Consider the following 24,384-nt stretch of genomic DNA (forward strand, 5'->3'; position numbering starts at 1 on the left):
AGGAAGAGGCAAATTTGTAAAGAATTCTAAAGGACAAAGCACACTTGATAATGATCCTGGATGTAACACGAAACCACTAGAGTTTATTGAGCATTGGGGTTGACTTGTCAGATTTCCACTTTAAGAAGGGTACCCTGGCAAATAATTTATGGACAAATTGGAGTAGGAAGATTTGAAGCACAGAGAGTATGCAGAACACTGCTGCCATAGTCCAAGGGTGAGATGATAAGAGACTGCACCAGGATAGTGGCTTTATAAGAGTGAGAAGGGTGTGTGTGTATGTGTGTTCATGTTATATATTTGCGTTACAAAATTTGGCCATGTATTTGGGCATAAAACCCTCACAAAATATGTAGAAAGGCATAAATATTAAATAGAGTTTTTACTGACCACACTGTAATAAAAACAAAAATGCCACTTTAGTGACTGAAAAAAGAATAAAAAATTAACTGGAGACTAAATAACAATCTTAAAGAACAAAGCATGGAAAACCAGATATTTTCATCAATAAAAATGACGACAAAGTAACAACACAACAAAACTCGTTGAGTAAAGCCTAAAGAGTCCTTAGGGGAAAATTTACACCTCTAACACCATCCATCATCAAAAGAAAAGACAGATCAATGATGTAAGTTTACAGTTTAAAACAACAACAATATGGAAACACATCTTAAAAACCTAAACACAAAAACAGCAATTACAAAAATCCAATAAAACACATGAGCAACTAATAGGATTACAAGAAAACCAAACTGTTTTTGTACCAAAAATTAAAGAGAATGCAGAACATTAAATAAGAAATTAGTGAAACGAAATGTTAGCAATGAAATGCTAACAAATGGATAACTTAGAGGAAAAAATACTCATTTATAAAATATAAAATATGCAGATTAATGACTATCAAAAAAGAAAACGAACAAGCCATAAATGAATTTTCAAAAGAAAAAAAACACCTCCACGATCAGATGACTTACCAGTGACTTCTACCAAAATTTCAAAGAACAATTCTCAAAATACATAAAATTGTTTACGATAACAAGGAAAAAAAAAGTATCCTACCAGTCTTTATGTATGAAAAGGAAATGAAAGATATAGGAAAAAGCAGGGATGGTTCGGTCAAGTGAGGATTTTTTAATGCTTTTTGTTTTAATTTTAGACTTGCATTTTAAACAAATACATAATAAAGAAAAAGAAATGTTACAAGTTAAATATTAAAATTTGAATGCAAAATAAGAAAAGAAAAAAACATGCCATGTACACAGCAAACCAGGAGAGGATTAAAAATATGTACCAATATATTTCCATTTCAAGAAAGCTTATATATTAATTACTGCACATTGTGCTAAACAGCTGTCATCTTTTCTTTGCTTCCTTGTAGGTTTTCTTTTGTTCTCTGCTGCACACTTTTTACTTTGTTCTTATTTGCTCCCTTCCTCCTCCCTTGCCACCCAGGCTACAACTGAGTGTGGATATATTTTTATATATAGTTATAAAAACACATGTATACATATATACACATACATACATATATACCTATATACATACACATATAAACATATACTTTCTTCTTTAAATTAATTTGTTTATTTTTAGTTTTCAATATTCAATTCCATAAGTTTTAAATCCTCCCCCACAACCCCAAGACTGCATGCAATCTGCTAGGGGCTCTACACATATATTCCTATTAAACACATTTTCACATTAGTCATGTTGCATAGAAGAATTATAACGAATGGGAGAAACCATGAGAAAGAAAAACAAACAAAACAAAAAAGAAATTAGTCTGCTTTGCTCTACATTCCGATTCCATAGTTGTTTCTCTGCATGTGGATGATATTTTCCATAATGAGTCCTTTGGAATTGTTTTAGGTCCTTGCATTGCTGAGAAGGACTAAGTCTATCAAAATCAGTCATCATACACTGTGGCTGTTTTACTCACTTCACTCAGCATCAAGTCATGTGTTCATTTAAGTCTTTCCAGATTCTTCTGAAGTCTGCCTGCTCACCATTTCTTATACCACAATAGTATTCCATTACATTCATATACCACAACTTGCATATCTCTTATTTCCTATTTTCCTATTCCTTATTTCTCAGTTCTCTACTTTACTTCTACCCTCTACCTTGCGCGCCTGTTACTTAACTTACTGCCATTGCCCCCCAAGATCCCTCCGTCATCCTCCCAATTCTAAACACCCTTTTTTACACCCCTTTGGCCTATTCCCTCACCCTCTCCTTTAAAGAACCCTATCCCCTTAGGGTTTTATTTATTTCTAAATTTAGAAAACTTTTATATTCTTCTAGATAATTATGTATTGTTTCCTCCTAAACCCATTCCCAATGAAAGTACCAGCCCTCCTCCCCCATCTAATTCCTCTGTGTTTGCTCTTCCTCTCCTACTCTTTTTAGATTGTTCCTGAATGGTTTTACTTTCTGGAGTCATATCATGCTCAGTTCTATTCCAATCTTTTTTAAAACTACACAATTACTAATAACAATCTTAAGACATATATTTTACATACATAAAAAGTAAACTGTCTTTATTGAGTCCCTTGAAATTTGTCTTTGGTATGTACCTTATATTTCTCTTGACTCTTATACGTCAAATATTCTATTAAGTTCAGGATTCTTCTGTTTTGGTTTTTTTTTTTAAACTAAAATCCTGAAAGTCAAACAATTCATTAAATATCCATTTTTTTTCATTCAGGATTATCTTTAGCTTTGCTGGGTATGATTCTGTGCCAGAAGCCCAGTTCTTTTGTTCTTTGATAGGTAGTGTTCCAAGATCTGCAGTCTTTCATGGTTGCCACTTCCTAGGTCTTGTGTGATTCTAATTGTGGCACCACTGTTTGTAAATTTTTTCTTATTGCTTGTAATATTTTATCCTTGACCTGGGGGTTCCAGAATTTGACTACAATATTCCTGTGGGTTTTTCCTCGTAGGATTTCTTTCAGGTGGTGATCAATCCATTTTTTCTATTTCTACCTTCCCCTCTTGTTCTAATGCTTCAGGACAATTTTCTTTATTTCTTGTATTATCATGCCAAGATTCTAATCTCTTTTGATCATACCTTTCTGGTAGTCCAATTATTCTTATGTTTTCTCTTGACCTGTTCTCTAGATAAGTTGTTTTTCTTATGAGGTATATCACATTGGCTTCTATGTTTTCATTCTATATATTGTCTTTTATTATTTCTTGGTTTTGTTAGAAATATACTTAGTCTAGGAATAAACAATACTCATTGGAAAACCAGGAAGGTGTGAATTATATTTTACATTTATTCATTCTAAATAAATGGGTATGTCCCCTGAACTGAGTACAGGAGAGTACAAGGACTGAGACAAACACCAGTCCTTTTATTGACTTCCAATTTGAATCTCCCACCTGGCTCTCCATTGGCCAGATGCAACCCCCTGACTACCTACATCATGCCCTCCTCCAAAAGCTCATTAAGCCTTTAACCTTTCACAAGATCAGAAGCCTGGTTTCTGTCGATCACAGATTACAACCTGTCCCAGGACTTACAATCTGCTATCACTATCCTGTGGAAACAAAACCCCTCCCACCATATCTCACAGTTGCTGATGACTTTGATGGCTTCTCATTGCCCAATTCTGATTTTCAAGGAGTCGTTTTCTTCCTTAAGATTCTGGAACTCCGGGGGCGGAGCCAAGATGGCAGCTCAAAGCAGGGACTTGTGTGAGCTCCCTGACAGGTCCCTCCAAACACCTATAAAAAATGGCTCTGAACAAATTCTAGAACTGCAGGACCCACAAAATAGTAGACGGAAGCAGGGCTCCAGCCCAGGACAGCTTAGATGGTCGCAGGGTGAGGTCTATTGCGAACAGAGTGGGGAGCAGAGAGGAGCAGAACCCAGCGTGGGTGGCAGAAGGACCAACCAGACTGGGAGCCGGATGGAACAGGCCCTAGCGCCCTGAATCAGTGAGCTGTGGAGTTACCAGACTTCTCAACCCACAAACACTAAAGACAACAGAGAACGTTAGTGGGAAAAGCTGCCGGGGACAGAGTGAAAGAAGGAGTTGGCGGTTTGACCACTGCCCCCGGGGCAGCAGAGGTGGTGCAGCCACAGAACTAGAGCTGCAGTTGCTTCTGGCCCCAGGCTCACCTGGTGGGAGAAATTGAGTGGCAGATCAGACCAGGAGTGCAGAGCCTGCTGAAGATCTGAGTCCAGTCAGGGTTGGCAGTTCTTGGGGAAGGAGGAGTGCTGGTGTGGCATAACTGGCTGTATAGAAATAGCTCTGAAATCAACAGCGCATCCCCTCAAACTTGGAACAAAGTACTCTTTACTCTACAAGCAGTCATACCCTGTTGAAAAACTCAAGGGCTGGAAACATGGCCAGGCAGCGAAAATGTACTCAGATTCAGTGTCAGACTTTGGAATCTTTCTTTGGTGACAAAGAAGACCAAAACATACAGCCAAAAGAAGTCAACAAAGTTAAAGAGCCTACAACAAAAGCCTCCAAGAAAAACATGAACTGGTCTCAGGCCATGGAAGAGCTCAAAAAGGATTTGGAAAAGCAAGTTAGAAAAGTAGAGGAAAAATTGGTAAGAGAAATGAGAAGGATGCGAGAAAACCATGAAAATCAAGTCAATGACTTGCTAATGGAGACCCAAAAAAATGCTGAAAAATACACTGAAGAAAACAACACCTTAAAAAATAGACTAACTCAAATGACAAAAGAGCTCCAAGAAGCCAATGAGGAGAAGAATGCCTTGAAAGGCAGAATTAGCCAAATGGAAAAGGAGGTCCAAAAGACCACTGAAGAAAATACTACCTTAAAAATTAGATTGGAGCAAGGGGAAGTTAGTGACTTTATGAGAAATCAAGATATTATAAAACAGAATCAAAGGAATGAAAAAGTGGAAAACAATGTAAAACATCTCATTGGAAAAACCACTGACCTGGAAAATAGATCCAGGAGAGAGAATTTTAAAATTATTGGACTACCTGAAAGCCATGATAAAAAAAAAGGGCCTAGATATCATCTTTCAAGAAATTATCAAGGAGAACTGCCCTGATATTCTAGAGCCACAGGGCAAAATAAAAATTGAAAGAATCCACATATCGCCTCCTCAAATAGATCCCAAAAAGAAATCTCCTAGGAATATTGTCGCCAAATTCCAGAGCTCCCAGATCAAAGAGAAAATACTGCAAGCAGAAAGAAAGAAACAATTTGAGTATTGTGGAAACACAATCAGAATAACCCAAGATCTGGCAGCTTCTACATTAAGAGATCGAAGGGCTTGGAACACGATATTCCGGAGGTCAATGGAGCTAGGATTAAAACCAAGAATCACTTACCCAGCAAAACTGAGTATCATGCCCCAAGGCAAAATATGGACTTTCAATAAAATAGAGGACTTTCAAACTTTCTCAGTGAAAAGACCAGAGGTGAATGGAAAATATGACTTTCAAACACAAGAATCAAGAGAAGCATGAAAAGGTAATCAAGAAAAAGAACAAGAAAAAGAAATTGCAAGGGACTTACTAAAGTTGAACTGTTTTGTTTACATTCCTACATGGAAAGATGATGTGTATGATTATACTTCACCCTGAAGGTTATTGGGAAGGCAGCTGAAAAAACCCAGCATTGTAGGAGAAATTAATCTATAAGTGGTATGGAAACAAGAAGAGAAACTAGAGACTCAGGCTTTGCAACAATCCATGATGCTTTATAATTATAGTGCAATCTATACTCCATATGAAATTTACAACTAATATACCACACTGTTGCATCAGAAATAAAAAGTAATTAAAATCTATTTTTTATTATACTTCTGCATACCTTTAAAAGAACTAAGATTTCCTTGGATAACTGAAGCAAATCCAGTTACTGATTACATATGATTATATTTATAGGATTCTGAGGCAGTGAATAGTTTTCATCGTTTATTGTTTCCCCTCACAGACCCTGACAACCTGCAGTTAGTCAAAAGCTAATCACTACGAAAGACTGACCTTGCTATACTACCTAATTTTACCCCGCTGCGGATAGCTTTTAGCTGCCACCAGAGAGCTGCTTCTCAAGGGGACCATCATGCCCCTGACCATATTCATGGACAACTTTTTACAGTACATGGTTCTCTCCCCAAACATTGATAATAAAAAGTCAATTGTCTGAAGTACGCAACTATTACAATACAAAAAGAATCCATGTGTCAGCTAGCTACAAGTACATTGCTTTAAGCTACTCAATTAAGTTTGTGATTTCACCAACAATAAAATTTAAAAACGACTTTTATGTCAATTCTAATTAATTTTAAATTCCAATTAGAGGTCAGAATCATGCCAGGCTCCCTTGATCACTGTTGAAACAACAGCCCTTTACATTCAGGCTTCAGGTTTATCCTTCCCACATTCAGGTTTACCCTTCCATCCTAAATAGAAAACGTTCTCCATCCAAATACCCAAACCCTGAACTAACTTCAATCTTTCTAGGGAAAGAGTCACTAGAGAGCCTCTCTTCTTACTTTTTTAACCTTTGGAGGCCATACACTAAAATTTCATTATTCTTGTTATGCACAAAAATTATTTCCTCTCCTACCCAATTTTTGAAAGCATAATTTCCTGTTTATTTGCATTTCATGTTTGTCCTGTGTTTATTAACAATCCCCATTCAACAAATCTTATAGCTCCCCATTCTAAGTTCCTCCCAACCTCCTTAGACAGTTGCTTATCTAGGGATCTCTCTCTCACACACACACATACACACACACGTATGCGTGCACATATACACATACATGTATTAATGTGTGTGCATGTGTACAAAAAATTTATTGTCAGCAACAACCTCACCACATTCTGATTAACCTAACTGAAATCACATTTGGAGTTCTAAATACCCACGATTTAAGGTGGGTGTTTTGTCCTATTCATCACAAAATATTTGTCTAAGGAAAACATCTATTCAGAGGGCACAGTCCCAGATTTCACAAGAGTTTCAAGGAATTTCTAAGGAAAAGTCCAAGGATTGGCTCTGAGTGGCTAGTGCTCAAAGGATCTGGGTATTCTAATTACAATAGGAGTGCAAAGAGGACTAAAGGTTCCAGTAGAGGCTTTGTTCAGGCCATAGTGATTTACATAATATATAGTGCTTTCACATGTATGATTCCATCTGCTCCTCAGAGCAATCCTTCGGGGTAAATATTATCAATATTATTGCTACTTTACAGATGTTTCAAAGGGGTTAAAAACACTGAAAAAAGTCCCATTCTTAGGAAATGTCAGAGCCAAGTCTAAAACCAGGGTCTAAACCAAGTCTAAAAACAGCCCACTATAGATAGCATAGAGTCTCTAAACTTCTAGAAGACACCTGAAGGGGTCAGTTCACTCCCATGACATTGTGAGCTGTAAGACAAAGAAGAAAGGGAAGACCTATAGATTAAATGAAATGAACTGAAGTAATTGTGAATTTCACTTCATTACATTCAACTCAACCCTGTCAAATGACAGAGTTACAAAGACAGATTTCCCCCTGACCTCACTTTCCCTTCAAAGATAACAACAGAACTTCTCAGAAGACCATGGAACTAATTCATGCATCAGCTCTTTTAATGCTTCCCACAGCAAGAGCTCAATCCAGAATAGAAAAGACATGCAAGTGTTCAAAGATTTCCTGGACTTATCACAACACTTAACTATAAAAATGCTGAGTATCGACCTCTTATTACAAGAGAAAAATGAAAAAAATTTTAGCAATAGTAATTCAACAAATAACCTCCCTCCCACAACACAGTTAGGACAAACGTTTACTTATGTATTGAACAATGCCCACAACTATAGGACTGCTCATGAAAATGAGTACAGGAATTCTGAACAATACTGCTAAGATAACTTTAATTTTTTAAGGATCTAGGTTGAAAACTGAAATAATGCAATTTGATAAAATTAACTTACCAAATATATTAGTGGAATGTCCTTTCATAGCAATGGGTTTGAGTTCATTGTGTCCCCAGCCATATTTCCTATAATTGCTCCAGGCATGTTTCATCATCTGAAGAGACAAAAATTTTAATACATCACTCTAGATATCCACAGCACATTTTTTCTAAAAGGTTTGTAACCTGAAAGTTTTATTTCTACTTCCTAAATTTTTTATTTCCTATTTCCTTTTAATCTATCATGATGTTATCAGTTAAAAGTATGATACTAAAACAAAACTCCCATGAGTCAAAGTTGTTCATCTTTGGAAAGAACAACATACAGAATTACACACAATCTATTTTCAAAGTATGCCAATTAAAGGGAATACCATCATAGTGGTCTGGAAATCTAATTCACTTATCATTTAGGCTGTACATCTCAAAATCCAAGCTACATAATACTACTCAAAATTTTTCCTTATAAAATGAATTCAGCTATAATGTTTCTTGCCTTCAAGCTTTCGCACACATCATTTGCTGCACCTGGAGTGTATTCTTCTCTGCCTCATTTTGCCTATTCAACTCCTATCCAACCATTAAAGTCCAACTCAAATTCCTCCGACTCTGTGAAGTCTTTCCTAATCCTTTTTCCCCCTAGTAACAACCATGTCTCCCATCCACCTTAGGATACTTGCCCCAACACTTTACTTTGTACCACTTGAATGTACTTTCATCTAATACTGTGTATTACACAATCTGCATCACAGTCCTGGATTGTGGTCCTGAAGTGAGGAGGAGCGCTGGTGTGGCAGAGCTTATAGTACCTGTGGAGAGGGAATCCTCCTCACAGTTCCAAGGCAGAAAAGAGTGCTTGTGGTCACTCATAGACCACAGCACAGACGAGGAAGGAGAGGAGTTATCACCTCTCCTTTGGTCATACAACCTTGGAAGAACTGAAAATTTACAGGTCCCTAGACATATCTCTGAAAACAGCTGCACAATATCCCTGAAGCTGAGACCTACCTCAACAAAGCGGCAAAAAGTCAAGTAGTTGGCTGGGAAAATGAACAAACAGTGGGGAAAAAAAAAATCAGACAGTAGAATCTTCCTTTGGTGACAAGGAAGATCAAAACACACAACCAGAAGAACACAACAAAGTCAAAGCTCCTACATTAAAAGCCTCCAAGAAAAATATGAATTGGTCTCAGGCCACAGAAGAGTTGAAAAAGGATTTTGAATATCGAGTAAGGAAAGTGGAGGAAAAATTGGAAACAAAAATGATAGTAATGCAAAAAAATCATGAAAAAAGAGTCAAATGCCTACTAAAGGAGACTCAAAAAAATACAGAAGAAAATAATACTTTAAAAAAATAGATTAACCCAAATGTCAAGAGACGCAAAAAGTCAATGAGGAAAAGAATCCCCCTAAAAAGCATAATTGGCAAAAAAAAAAAAAAAAAAAAAAGAAAAGAAAAGAAAAAGCAGCGGAGCCAAGATGGCGGCTGGAAAGCAGAGACTAGCGGGGGGGGGGGGGGGGGGGGGGTTAGAAATGGGGAGAAAATTTGTAATGCAAACTCTTGTGAAAATCAATGCTGAAAACTAAATATATTAAATAAATTAAATAAACTAAAAAAAAAATGCATAAAGGAGCAAATGGAAAAGGAGGTCCAAAAGCTCATTGATGAAACCAATGCCTTAAAAATTAGAATGGAACAAATGGAAACTAATGACTATGAAAAATCAAAATTACAAAACAAAACCAAAATAAAAACAGAAAACAATGTGAAATATCTCACTAGAAAAACAACTGACCTAGAAAACAGATCCAGGAGAGATAATTTCAAAATTATTGGTCTACCTGAAAGCCATGATCGTAAAAAGAACCTAGATATAATCTTCCAAGCAATTATCAAGGAAACACGCCCAGATATTCTAAAACTACAGGGAAAAATAGAAAAGGAAAGAATCCATTGATACCTCCTGAAAGAGATCCCAAAAGAAAAACTCCTAGGAATATTGTAACCAAATTCCAAACTTTCCCAGGTCAAGGAGAAAAATACTGCAAGCAGCCAGAAAGAAACAATTCAAGTATTGTGGAAACACAATTAGTATAACAGGATTTAGCAGCTTCTAAATTAAGGGACAGGAAGGCTTGGAATAAGATATCCCACAGGTCAAAGGAGCTAGGATTAAAATTAAGAATCACCTACCCAGCAAACTGAGTATAATCCTTCAGGGAGAAATATGGATATTCAATGAAATACAGGACATAGTAAAGCAAGGTAAGAATACAAACTATGAGGTTCCCAAACTTATTTGGCCTACCACTCCCTTTAAAAAAAAATAAAAAGCTACTCAAGGCCTCCCTGGAAATCTGCTTTCTTTAACCCCTTAATGGTTTCTTTTTTAAATTTGTATCACTTCAAACTACTACCACCCCAATGAATCCTTCCAGTGCCCCCCAGGGGCAGCATCACCCACTTTGGGAACCTCACCCAGTTTGGGAACCTATGTAGTGTAGAACACAAACTTGTTCTAAACAATTCCTTACGAACTTGTTTAATGTATAATTAGAGGGAGAACTATCCCTATCATGATCACTGTAAGTGGAAAACAGTAATCAATGACCCAACATAGCTTCATCAAAAATAGTCATGCCATGAAGTACAAAAGATGGAGGCTGGAAAGCAGGGACTTGCATGAGCTTCCACCCAGGTCCCTCCAAACACCTATTAAAAATGGCTCTGAACAAATTCTAGAACTGCAGAACCCACAGAATAGCAGAGGGAAACAGGGCTCCAGCCCAGGACAACCTGGAAGGTCATGGGGTAAGGTCTATCACATGGGGCTGGGGAGCAGAACAGAGCCCAGTGTGGACCGCGCGGACCAACCAGACTGAGAGCCGGATGGAACAGGCCCTAGTGCCCTGAATCACTGAGCTGTGGAGTTACCAGACTTCTCAACCCACAAACACCAAAGACAACAGAGAAGGTTAGTGGGAAAAGCTGCCGGGGACAGAGTGAAAGAAGGAGGTGGTGGTTCGGCCACCACCCCAGGGGCAGCAGAGGTGGTGCAGCTACAGAACTACAGCTGCAGTTGCTTCCAGCCCCAGGCCCACCTGGTGGGAGGAATTAAGTGGCAGATCAGACCAGGAGTGCAGAACCTGCTTGGATCTGGGTTGCTGTCCAGGTTGGTGGTTCTTGGGGGAGGAGTAGCACTGGTGTGGCAGAACATGCTGTGTAGCTCTAAAAACAACAGCACAGCCCCTCAAGCTTGGGACAAAGTACTCTCTACTCTACAAGCAGTCATACCCCAAGAAAAAGTTCAAGGGTCAAAGTAAGTTGGCTGGGAACATGGCCAGGCAGCGAAAACGGACTCAGATTCAGACTCAGACTTTAGAATCTTTCTTTGGTGACAAGGAAGACCAAAACCTACAGCCAGAAGAAGTCAACAAAGTCAAAGAGCCTACATCAAAAGCTTCCAAGAAAAACATGAACTGGTCTCAGGCCATGGAAGAGCTCAAAAAGGATTTAGAAAAGTGAGTTAGAGAAGTAGAGGAAAAATTGGGAAGAGAAATGAGAATCATGTGAGAAAACCATGAAAAACAAGTCAAGGACTTGCCAAAGGAGACACAAAAAAATACTGAAGACAATAACACCTTTAAAAATAGACTAAATCAAATGGCAAAAGAGCTCCAAAAAGCCAATGAGGAAAAGAATGCCTTGAAAGGCAGAATTAGCCAAATGGAAAAGGATGTCCAAAAGACCACTGAAGAAAATACTACCTTAAAAATTGGAATGGAGCAAGTGGAAGCTAGTGACTTGATGAGAAATCAAGATATTATAAAACAGAAACAAAGGAATGAAAAAAATGGAAGACAATGTGAAATATCTCACTGGAAAAACCACTGACCTGGAAAATAGATCCAAGAGAGATGATTTAAAAATTATTCAATAAATTCCAGTGGCTCTCTATTGCTTCCAAGATCAAATATAAAGTCCTCTGTTCACCTTTTAAAGCCCATCATAACCTGGGCCGCTTCTTACCTTTCCAGCCTTTTCATACCTTCCTCCTGCCTTCATGTACTTACTCTGTGATTCAGTGACACTAACCTCCTTCATGTTCCTCACATACAACACTCCATCTTCCAACTCCAGGCATTTTCACAGGCTGTGCCCAGCCTGGAACTCTCTCCCTCCTTATCTCCACCTTCTGGCTTCTCTGGATTCCTCCCAGTCTCGGCTAAAGTCCCACCTTCTGCAAGAGGCTTTCCCAAAGGCCTTCTTGAGCTTAGTGCCCATTGAGGTCCTATTTGTAGACCTGTAAATGGATACCACTATTTCAAAAGGCAATCAGGAATTCTACAAAAAAAAAAGTTACTAACCAGTTCATGCCCCCTGAACCCAGCTATATCACTGCTTTGACTATAACCCCCACCCCTGCCCCCCAAAGAAAAAGGTTATATATGTACAAAGATATTTATAGCAGCTCTTTTGGTGGGGGCAAAAAATGTAAACTAAAAGGATGTCCGTCAATCGAGGAATGGCTGAATAAGTTGTAGTATATGAATGTGAGATAATACTATGGGTGTGTGTTTGCACATACACACACACATACATATGTATATGTATGTATGGCATGTGTATAAATGTATGCACATATATATGCAACAGATTATTGTATTATAAGAAATAACGAAATAAATGATTTCAAAGAGCCACGGAAAGACTTATATGAGTGATAGAGTAAAGTGGCAGAATGAGAAGAATAATTTATATTTTAACACCAATATTATAAGAATGAACACTTTTGAAGACTTTTATAAACTGATGAAGGAAGGACAAAATGAGAACCAAGAGTGTAATCTATACAACAATACCACAAAGACAACTCTGAAAGCTGTTAAGAACTATAATCAATATAACGACTGCATATGATTCCAAAAGACAGATAATACAACCTATGATCCACCTATTATCCATAGACAAGCAATGATTTAGAGGACATAATTTTAATTCAATAAACATTTAAGCACCTACTATGTGTCAGGTACTGTGCTAAACGTTAAAAATACAAATAAGAAAAAGAAAGACAGTCCCTGGCCCCAAGGACCTTAAAATTTAGGAACCACAGCACACAAAAGGAATCTAGAAAAGTCTGTTTCATGGAATTCAGACCAAGCAAAGCTGACAATGGGAAATTAGAATGAGCTGGGAAATCCCAGGCCTCTATTAAGGAAGGCTTTGGGAAGAGTTTGGTGCTCCACTCTCCAGCCCTCCAATAAGAGGGGAAGGTAGCTGAGGGAAGTAGAAGGGACAGTATCCAAGGCTGGGTTAAATAGCATGATGAGATTTTTGGTTATCACCTTATCCTGGGAGGGTCATTTTATTCAGTGGAGTTCAGACCAAGCAGACTTCTTTCTTTTTGGCAGTGGCATTCTGGTGACTCCCACTTGAGCTGGGCCTCCAAAACCCACAGGGGCTGAACACAAGGGCCTGTGATGTTCCCAAAAGTGCTGACTCCTCCAAAAATCTCCTCTTTTCAGCAGGAGAGAGAGACTCATCAAGCTCTTGTTCTAAATCCTCCAAGGGTCACTACCTGTTCCCCACTCTAGATGGTACTCTCGCGCCCAGACTCATGGTTCTTCAGGCAAAATGGTCAGGAAATGCTCTTACACAGTAACTCCAGGATGTGCCCCTAAATATAAATATCCAGTCCCAACAAATTCTGACAAAGGCCTTCTGAGTTAGTTCAGGGCTTCATATGATCCAGGAGTATCCTCAGAGCAAAAATACCTAAAATGGTGGTGAAAAATCTCCCCCTCAAAGGAGGTGCTGTAGGCCTGGTTCATGCTCCCAGAGACAAACTTTCCCTAGTTCCATTTTCAGGTCTTTCTTGTCCCTCTGAAAGCCTAGGGGGTCAGGGATACAACCTCCCTGGATGGTGCAGACATCATCCAGATTCAAGGGATGCCACCTACTCAAAATGGAATTTATGATGCAGGAATCCAGCTCTTGACTTTCTTTTTCAAATACGCAAGCCCTGGACAGGGTAAGAGGGCAACTAGTTATGCTCACTTCTCATTCAACCACAAACACCCACAGAAAAGATGGGAGAGGAGAGATGGGGGAGTGGAGGGGTGAGGGTTTACAAAAGCCGAAAGTATGTATGCAATTTCTGGCCAGCCTGGATCCACAACATAATCCCATCCCCAATGGTCACCCCACCCCAAAATGAGACATTTTTGTAGATAGCCAATAATTTTTTGCTTGGCTGTACCTATTTGTTATAACAAATTTGGGTTTTTTTTTTCTTTTTTCTATGCAGTGGGAGAGAAAGAAAATAATTTCTTTTAATTAAAACAAACCATTTTAAAAATAGAGAAGGGGGTGGCTAACGATGTGGAATATTGAATACACTTTCAGATAAAGTCACCATACAGATAGTTTTACTTAGTTAGAAGAAAACTCTTGCAGAATGGGAGGAGAATCTGTAAATTTTTTAGGAGAGGGAGAGAGAATGTATTTCAGAATTCGTGGGAAGCACCCCCTTATTTAAGCTGTGCCATAATCTGTTTCCCTTTAACTCATTTATCCCAACTCTGTCATCTGAAGCCAAACAGTTTGACTAAATCTACTTCCCTTATGGCCACTTTTCATACACTGGAAAAGCAAAATCATGTTTCCCCAAGTCTCCTCTTCATCAAGCTAAATATTTGCATTTTGTTCAACCGAATCTCAGACCTCATGGTTTCAAATCCCCTTACCGTCCCTATTGTTTTTCTCTAAGCTCACTCAGATTCATCAATATCCCTCCTAAAAAATGATGGCCTGAAATAAACACAATACTCTAGGGCATACTACGAACATCTGAAGATTACATGATATTTGTTTCAGTTCTTTAAAAATGTCCAAAACTTATACCAAAAACACTATTAAAACCCCTAGGTCTTTTATATTTCATCTTTTCAAATTCATTATTCTAGCCTGTAATGACTTTTCAGGTCTCAATTCTGGCACCAACATACTAGAAATCCCTCTCAGCTTCATTTTAGCTCCAAATCTGAAGAGCATGACATCAGCATCTTCATCCAAACATCAATAAAAAAAAGTTAAAAAGAAAAAAAATCAAGTACATAGCTGTGCAGTACATCATGAGAACCCTCCTTCAAAGCTGATACTGAGCTAAGTAATTACAAAAACTACACAGTCAATGAATTTTGTTGGTAATTATGACAAAACATCAACAAGCAATACTGTTAGCCAATTCAGAGTAACAATCTTTGGGAGGTGGCAAAACTTTATATGGGATGCTAGATCACACAGCTAGCTAATGGTAAAGTAACTGGCAATAACTAGGGCCTTCTGACTCTGAGGGAGCACTTTTTTCAAATTACCACTCTAGCTTCTATTCACCACAGAGTGAATAACTGAATAGGTCCCTAAAATTTTAAGAACTAAAAACACAGAGTACTTAATGTGTGCCAAGAATGCTAGATAATGCACAAATTAAGCTTCAATCTGTGTAGAGTTAGTAACATATAGGATTTAGAGCTAGAAGGCAAGTTTGGGAATCTAATAATTTAACCTTGTAGAGCTTTATGGAAAAGCAAACTGGGATTCACATAAATAGATTTACCCAGGGTCACACAGGCTATAGGTAACAGCTAGAGTGCATGATGTTTCCCTCAATAGAGTATAAACTCCTTGATGGCAGTGATTATTCATTTTTACATCCCCAGTACACAACACAATGCCTAGCACATAGTAGGTGCTTACTGACTGGCTGAGTCAGGTCTTCCTGACTCCAAAGACAACTATCTACTGTACCATCTAGCTATCTATGCAATTAAGAAAATATGAGTTAAGCACCTACCATAAGCAAGTTATCCCAGAAAGGATAGGGAACTCACAAGAATGAGTTTCTGAAGATATAATGACAAAGCGAAACAATTCAGATGAGAAGGAAAACTGGAAGGTGTCTAAAGAGAACAGTGTGGAAATAGAGGGACTGATCAAGTTACACTTTTAAACTAATTTACAATTTTACATGAAGGGTACAGAAGACTGAAGCAACAACATGTAGATGCCAATCAACCAATCAATCAAACAAGCATTTTGTTAAGAAACCACTATGTCATAAGACATAGGCCACACACTGAGGAAACAAAGACATAAACAAGGTGCTTACATTCCACAGGGGGAGATGATATACTCAAATACAAGTACCGACTAAATACATACTAAATGAATGCAAAGTAATTACTAGGAAAGAAGGCAATAGTACATTATGCATCAAGGGCAGGAACAACAACAGGAGGGGCCACATTTAGGATATGTTTTTGAGATGATGAATACAGAAGTACAGAACAGCTTGATAAGAACAACAAAGATCAAAAGAACTTGGAGTTGTTTTGTTTTTCAGCTAAGATGGAGAAAATGTAAACAGCTAAAAGGGAATATAGGACTGCTGTTACAAGTAAATGGGATGATGAAAATAAGTCAGAAAGGAAGCTGAAGCTGTCCAACTCTTGTCCTGTGGGTTTTCCCTCTACCAAGCACAATGTCTCCAACTTGAAAAGGACAGAAGACCAGCCAATATGGATCTGATGCACAAAATATGGGGAGAGATAAAAAAGAAAACACATATTGGACAGTGAATGATGGCATTCTCTAAGTCAGGAATTTTCAAAGTGTGGTCCTTGGACCTTTGGAGAGCACTGGTTCCTTTTCACAAAGGGAAAAACTATTTTCATAGTAATACTAAGACATTATTCACCTGTTAAAATATTCTTCCTTTTTCCAACTACAAATCTGTGATATAAATGAAAAACTTGAGAGGCAGAGTTTCTGGGTAACTAATAATCAATTTATTAATTAGGCTAGCTAGTAATCAATACATTGAGGGTCCGTGGTTTCTCTCAGTAACCAAAAATCCCTGATGGAGATACTGAATGCCTTAATATACTTTTAGAAAAGTGGGTGCCCTGACAGGTAAAAAAAAAATCAACCCTGATGGGTTAACAATTAATGAGGGGCAAGGCATTTAAATGAGAAGGTGGGCTAAGATAAATGTTTTCAGCTCCTCCTGCTGAGAATGTGGCTTGATCATGAAATGCAACCCCTTTCAGCATTCTGAACAGGGGAATGCATCTCCATCCAGACCACTCTGGTTGGTCTTCTCCTTTATGAGCTGGGTTACCCTAAACTCCAATAAAGGGGTACAAGGACATGGGCTTAATGATTTGGGGATGGAATTCATCTAGATTAGACTCTGTTTACACTCTAAACAGAAGTAAGGTCTCCTAGTTGAACAGGGTCCTCCCCAAGATGGAAGACCACATTCTTGGAAGATTTGAGCAATCTCATCCATCAGCCTTGTCCTTCAAACACTGGCTGGCTGAGCTATAGGGCAGAGCCCTAAATGAAGAAATAGAAAAAGAAAAGCCTGGATCCCAATTTACTGATTGGTTATTAATAGAAAAACAATTTCACCTGTGAGACCAGGTTTTCTTCATAACAAAACAATGCATCACAACAACACTGAATGCAGGAGCAGATGATTTAGGTGTCTTCTATTAAGCTATTAAAGAGATTAGCAAAAATATGTAAAAGATTGTCACTCTTCTCACTATAACTACTATTTGGAAAAGTTATTTTTCTCAAAAACTATGTTATTTATGGCAATACAATGAATTTGTTATTTGTAAAGAACTAATAAATATTTAAATAATTAAATGTTATTTGCAAAAAAAAGGACTTAGCACAGTGCCTGGCACACAGCAGGCACTACATAAATGTTTATTCCCTCCCCTTTTCTCCTTTTTCTAAAATTTATTATCTTTAATTTCCAATACAACAAATAATGATAGAGCCCATATCAAACAGGATAACATGCAAAATATTTTGCAAACTTTAAAGTGCTATATATTACTTGTTATTATTACTATCATTACTAGGCTTGTTTTTGCCCTTCTTTATACAATCAGTACAGTGTTTGGCACATTGAAAATACTTCATAAATGCTTAATGACTTGACTGGCAAAAAATATGAAGTGTGCATGTGTGCATGCATGAGTGTGTGTGCGCGCACCCGCATGTATCAAGGATAAACGGCATTGTTATTTTATTATAATAACGTTATTATGTTGGTATTCTTTCCACCACTACAGACTTCAACTACTCTATAACTTGGTAGATATTCTTTCAGAGTAATTGCGGACAAAAAATGTGTCATCTTATACCCAAAGTGTGTACAACCTTATCTGAATTTAGTTAAGGTGGTCCTCAGAAAGCACAAGTTCAGCAGAAGCTGTTGTTTAACTGTATTTAAGGAACCAGGGTCACCACCACAACAAAATGAAGCAACAAAAGAGGAATTTGGTAGATAAATGTTTTTAGATTATAATCACCTAGATGCAATGTCTAAATCACTTTATATAGTATCTTTAAAGTCATATACGATTAAATAGTCAATAAATACCTGAATAAATGATGACAAGAAATGAGTTTTAGATAGGGTCAATTAGCCATTAAACAAGACAAGTTTTCTGAATAACACAGTGACATTAAAACAAGTTAATAATTAAAATGACCACAGTAGCAATAAAAACCCAGAATATCCACATTTCATATTACTATTGACATTAAAAGAAACAATCCTACTTACAATTACCCAAGAGTAGGAAAAAAAAAAGAACAGTAAGACTAATGAAGAACTTAGAGGCTTCCCTCCAAACAAGGTCATACCATACAAAGCCATAAACAGTACCGATCCAAAAATGCACAAAATACATACCCCAACCAACTCCCCAGTATAAATTTCAACTCTTTACCTCCTTGATTTTTTCCCTCTTTTCTCTGGTGTCTTCATCTTCTGGTTCTCCGCCATTTATTCCTATGAGGTTTGGTAAAGGGACTGGTGGCAGTGGCTTGGTTTCTTTCTTCTTTATCTCCTGGGCAACCTTATTTTTTTCTGTTTCAATCTCTGCTTGTATTGTCTCTCTAGACTTCTTTAGTTTTTCTTTTGCCTCTTCTAGAGCTCGCTCATGATCAGCACGAATTTTATTTCTCAGACGTTCCTCTTCTTCCCTGGGAGATAAGCAAAGAGAAAAAAAAGACCTGATCAGAAAATGACTTCCTACTAAGAATTAAGAGAGAGAGAGAGAGAGAGAGAGAGAGAGAGAGAGAGAGAGAGAGAGAGTGTGTGTGTCCATCCATCAGGCTATTCCACCATCTCATGCTGACTGTTTTTGATTCTTCCACTAGATCATAGAAGCAATCCATTAGCAAAAGCCTCAAAAATTCCTAGACATCAAAACATACATGCACTGTTAACAAAATGACCATGCTAGCCAAAGAACCCAGAGAACACATGGGGAGATCTAGATGTGAATATGAGAAAGAAAACAAACACAGACTAACCACAACAACCAGCAAAGTAGGACCCATGTGGAGATATATAGAAATATGAGGAAGGTAAAGATTAAAAGAACAAAAGAAGAGAGAAGATATAATAGAAATAATGTGGGCCAAGGAGCCACAACACAAACAGCCAAATTTCATAACGCACTATGGATCTTAATCACTCAATAACAAACACCTACTAAGTGCTAGGGGGAAGGGATACACAGACAAGATGAAATAGTGCCTGCCCTCAAAGAGCTTTCTTTCCGTAAGAAAAATATACGTGTTTAAGTACACAGAAAATATTTACAAAAAATACAAAATAATTGGGGCACAGCAGTACAGATATCACTGCTTCAGGAAAGGCTTCATGTAGAAGGTGGCACTTGACCAGCATTTTTAAGGAAGCCAGGGACTGTAAGAAACTGAGGTGAGGACAGAGAGTGTCTGAGGCATGGGGGACAGAAGCAGTCAATGTCACATCAGGAGGTCAGTCTGGCTGCGCTCAAGAACGCATGAAGGAAAGTAATATAAAATAAGCTTTGAAAGATAAGTTGGAGATAGGCTAGAAAGGCCTAAAAAAGGAGTCTGGATTGTTCCTAGAAGGCAGAGATGCAATGGAGCTTCTTGAACAAGCTGTTGAGGTGATATGGTCACACCGGTGTTATAGCAGTATCATTTTGGCAGCCAGGTGAAAATCAGGAGAGAAAACACACAAAGCCTGGAGAACAATTAGGAAGTTCTTATAATAGTCTAGGAGAGACTCGATAAGATTCTGAACTAAGACAGTGGGTAGTAGTCAAGTAAGAAACAGGGACAGATACCAATGATGGTGAGGAGGCAAAATGGACAAGATCTCGCAACTGACTGGATCTATGAAGTTGAGGATAACAATATATAAATTCAAGTGACTGGAAGAATGGTGGTGTCATCCACAGAAATGCCTAATTAAAACATCTTTTTGCAATTAACTCTAATGATAAAGTAATTTTTATTCCCAAACATGGAAGATGTACCCATATCTTAATGAAATAACAGAACTTTTGAAGTATTTAAGTATTAGTTTCAAAAGTTAGCAATCAGTGAATATCTAGATCATGTCCTACAATAGGGACTCAGTTGTCTATACTTATATAAATCCTAACCAACTGGTCCACGACATCATACAATGTAATTGACAAGAATAATGCCAAGAAGAAAGTAAATGGCCCATGAAGAGCTAATCTACTAAACCCAAAACTATAAAATAACACCAAATATCAGATCAACTTTCACAGTAAATGTTTCTTGTGCATAAAATCAGTTTTGAATTTAATGGTAGACACTGAATAAAACATCAAATTCATAGCCCCCTTCTTTTAGTCTTACAGTCCCATAGGATTAACAAGACACACGCAGAAAAATATAAGGTAGAACAAAAAAGTACAAAAATCTAACATGATAATATAAAGTTACCAGTGATTACTTAAACTGCCTAATCTAACAGCCTTTTCTCAACTTCTTTGTAACATTTAATTCTGTCGACCACCTTAACCTCCTAGATCCTCTTCCATCTCTAGGTTTTCATGACACAGCTTCCTTCTGGTTCTCTCCTCCTATCTGTCTGACCTCTCTTCAGTCTTCTTTGGTGGGTCATCATCCAGATTCTACCACCTAACTGTGAGTGTACTTAAAAGGCTCTATCCCAAGACCTCTTCTATTCTCTTTCAATATGCTCTCATTTGATGGCCTTACCAGTCACACAATACCAACTGCCCTAGTGAACGTTTTTAACTCGTTCTCCTGTGGATATCTCAACCTCTGCATGTCCAAAACAGAACACATCCTCTTTTCCCCAAAATCGTGCCCTTAACCTAACTTCCCTACTTCTACCAACCACACTACTTCCAGTCACCCAGGCCCACAACCTCAGTGTCATACTTAACACCTCATTTTCATTCACCCCACATATCCAATCAGTTACTAAATCTTCTCATTTCTATCTCCTCAATATCTCTCACAATTGTCCTCTTCTCTCCACTCATACAGCAATCACCCTAGTTCAGGCCCTTGTCCCTCTCACCAGCACTACTGCCATAAGGTTCTACAACTGATCTCCCTGCCTCAAGTCTCACTCCACTTCAATCCATCCTCTACATGGATGTTCAAGTGATACTCCTAAAACACAAGTCTGACCATGTTACTTGCCTATTACCATGAGAATCAAATATATTCTACTTGGTATTTTAAATATATTTCACAATCTGGCTTGAAACTACCTTTCTAGTATTTCTACTAACCTTCAAGTACTCTGGAGCCCAATCAAGCTGGCTGACATATTGTTCCTTATACACAGCATACCATATAGCATCGCTAAGCCTCTTTATGGATGTTCCTCTTGCCTGAAAAGTCCTCATTGTTCATCTTTGCCTCTCAGATTTCCTCATTTCTTCAAGGTTAGGCTCAAGCACCACTTTCTACATGAAGCCTTTCCAGCTAATAGTGTTTCCAATCACTTTGTGTCTATTTTGTATATACAGATCTGTCTGCCTCCACAGAATGCAATCTCTTTGAGGACAAGGACTATTTTGTATCACCAAAGCTTAGCATAATGCATGGCACATATGTGTTTAATAAATGCATATTGACTAATTTATTGATTAATAGATGATGAGAGGAGAAAAGGCTCAATATGGAACAAAACTGTCTAATTATTCATTTCAGAATGAGGAGGATTCGGGTAGGAATAGGAGAGAATAACAACTGGAAAAATAAGGAAAGCCATCTTGAAAGAGGTACCAAGTGATTTGATTGTTAAAGAGAGCTGGGAGTTCCAAGAGACAGAAGTACAAGAGTTCAATCCAGGGATGGGGGACAGCCTGTACAAAAATAGGAGATAGAATGTCCTGTGGGAAAAATAGCTAGAAGGTAAGTTTGACTGCACCATTTGGGAAAGTAGATAGGAAGACAGATTTTGATGAACTTTAAATGTCAAACGGGTTTTTATCTTATCCTAGAGGTAAAGGGAACCACTGGAACTTCTTGAGTAGAGAAGAGATACAGACTTGTGTTCTTTTCTAATATCAATTTGGCTTAGAGAGATGGACTGGAGAGGTAAGAAGATGGGTACAGAAGGACCAACTAAGAAGCTATTATAATAGTCTAGGAGAAAGGTCATGAGAGCCTGAAGTCAAGAAGTAGTGATGTGGTATAAGAAGCAGCAATAACAACAACAAAACAGTAAAAATTGCCATTGAAATTTCATGATTTGCAAAAATCTTTGCATACATATTTCAACATTAATGATTAAAGGCTGAACTGGAGAGTATGGGTACAGCCAGATTATAGAAGGCCTTCAATGTGAATAGTTTCATCAAACAAGAACAGAAAGTAATAACAAGGGTTGGAGAGATAGAGGAACTCCAAGACTGAAGTATCCAAAACAAGGTTGGGGCTGTCTGAAATGAATCTGTAGACTCAAACATTCTTTAAGGCAAGGTGGCAAAGATTTATTGCTACACTTTTCAGTGGCCAAGAGTTTTTAGGGAACCTGCAACCTTAGAGGGTTACAGTTAAGGTTTATACAGGAGATTCTATAGTAAAATATGTGCCAAATATGCTAACTAGGTCATTCAGGGCGGGATTAGGAAGTGGTTAAGGAGTGGTCAGGTCTTAAAGGAAAATATGCACTTTCTGTATCTACTGAGCCAGCATTTTACTGAGAGTTCACAGGGAAACAGCCCAAAGGAAATAGCCAAAAAGCCCAAAGCTACATGGAGGTTTGGTTTTAGGCCTGAAATGTCACTAAGTCAACTAATGATCAGGGCTAACTGGGAAATACCCAGGCTATCCCCATCAGTGTCTTCTTAGACAAGATAAACATAAACATATATCTAAGTCTAGGATATACATGATAGGTCAGTGAGCAGTAAATATCTTTATGACCCAGTACATAGCCAGTTCAAGCTAATAAATGTTATAGGTACAGCTGAATACTCTATCAGGAAAGAGATAATTGTTTTTCCTAGGCCATGCTGTCCTTAGGCTGGAGAGAAACTGCCGGGGACAGTGTTTTGAGGCTAGGGAGAGATGTGATTTTGGAACTGGGGTCCAAGCATAGGCACTCAAGCACACCACCAGTGACAGCTTCCAAAACAGTGAAATCACACATTATTAGTCATATTTATAGAGAACAGTCTGCCAGTATTATACTAGACACTATATTATCTACTACAGTATTATGTTTTAGATGGGGATAATTAGGTGGCACAGTGGAGTTCAAGAAACTCAGACACTCATTAGCTGTATGACCCTGGGCAAGTCATTTAACCTTGTTTGCTGAGCTGGAGAAGGAAATGGCAAACTGTTCCAGTATCTTTGCCAAGGAAACCCCAAAAGGGGCTGTGAGAGTCTGACAACTGAAAAAACAACTTAGCAACAACATTATACTAGATAGATTAGAACAGGGAAAGGCTAGAGGCAAAGAGGGAAATTAGAACAATATTCAATAATTCAAATGTAAAAAGCCTGAGGCAAACTGTTATCTCTGAGGAAAAATTCACTACTACCAACAGTATCTAAAAAGCCCATAGGAAACAAATAAAAAAGAACTCGAGCAATAGGGGAAAAGGTTTAAAAAATGTCAGGCTCTGAAAAAAATTAACCAGAATCAACCTAAATAGATAATATTCATAAATCTGCAGATATTTCTCTTGGAAATAACCCATCTAAATGATAAAGCATAAAAATGTTGCTTAGATATGATGTTTCCTAAATCACTTTAGGGAGCCTAGAATGTCTCCTAAAAATTCAAAAGGAAGACATACATGTAGATATTATAGATTCTTTTACAAGTATATTACATACTTCAAGGATATATAAATCAGTGTGGATACTCTTCCCTACTACAACCGCTTCACACTTTAGCAGAAACCTTTATAAATTTCTATGGATGAAATAAATGTAATCTGATGACTAAACCTCAGGAAAGTGTCTCCAAATCCAACTAGGCTGTTCCTTGGTGTGACATGGGCATCATCTTACCTGTATCTAAAGCCTTCAATGCTTGACAAAATCTGCCTAAACTTATACTGTTGCCAAAGCCTTTGAAATTTCAG

At 37.9% G+C, this 24,384-nt stretch overlaps 1 protein-coding gene across 1 annotated transcript in view; it reads right to left on the reverse strand.

The window, feature by feature from the left end:
* MAN1A2 (mannosidase alpha class 1A member 2) overlaps positions 1-24,384 on the reverse strand; it is a 185,336-nt gene that overhangs the window by 105,573 nt on the left and 55,379 nt on the right. The window contains exons 2-3 of the mRNA XM_036768998.1: positions 18,718-18,973; positions 7,919-8,015 (exon numbers count right to left, since the gene is read on the reverse strand). Of these exons, the coding sequence (XP_036624893.1) occupies positions 7,919-8,015; positions 18,718-18,973 (353 nt within the window). The remainder of the gene's footprint in view (positions 1-7,918; positions 8,016-18,717; positions 18,974-24,384) is intronic.

Source organism: Trichosurus vulpecula, chromosome 7 (genome assembly GCF_011100635.1).
Source record: "Trichosurus vulpecula isolate mTriVul1 chromosome 7, mTriVul1.pri, whole genome shotgun sequence".
Lineage (NCBI taxonomy): Eukaryota > Metazoa > Chordata > Mammalia > Diprotodontia > Phalangeridae > Trichosurus > Trichosurus vulpecula.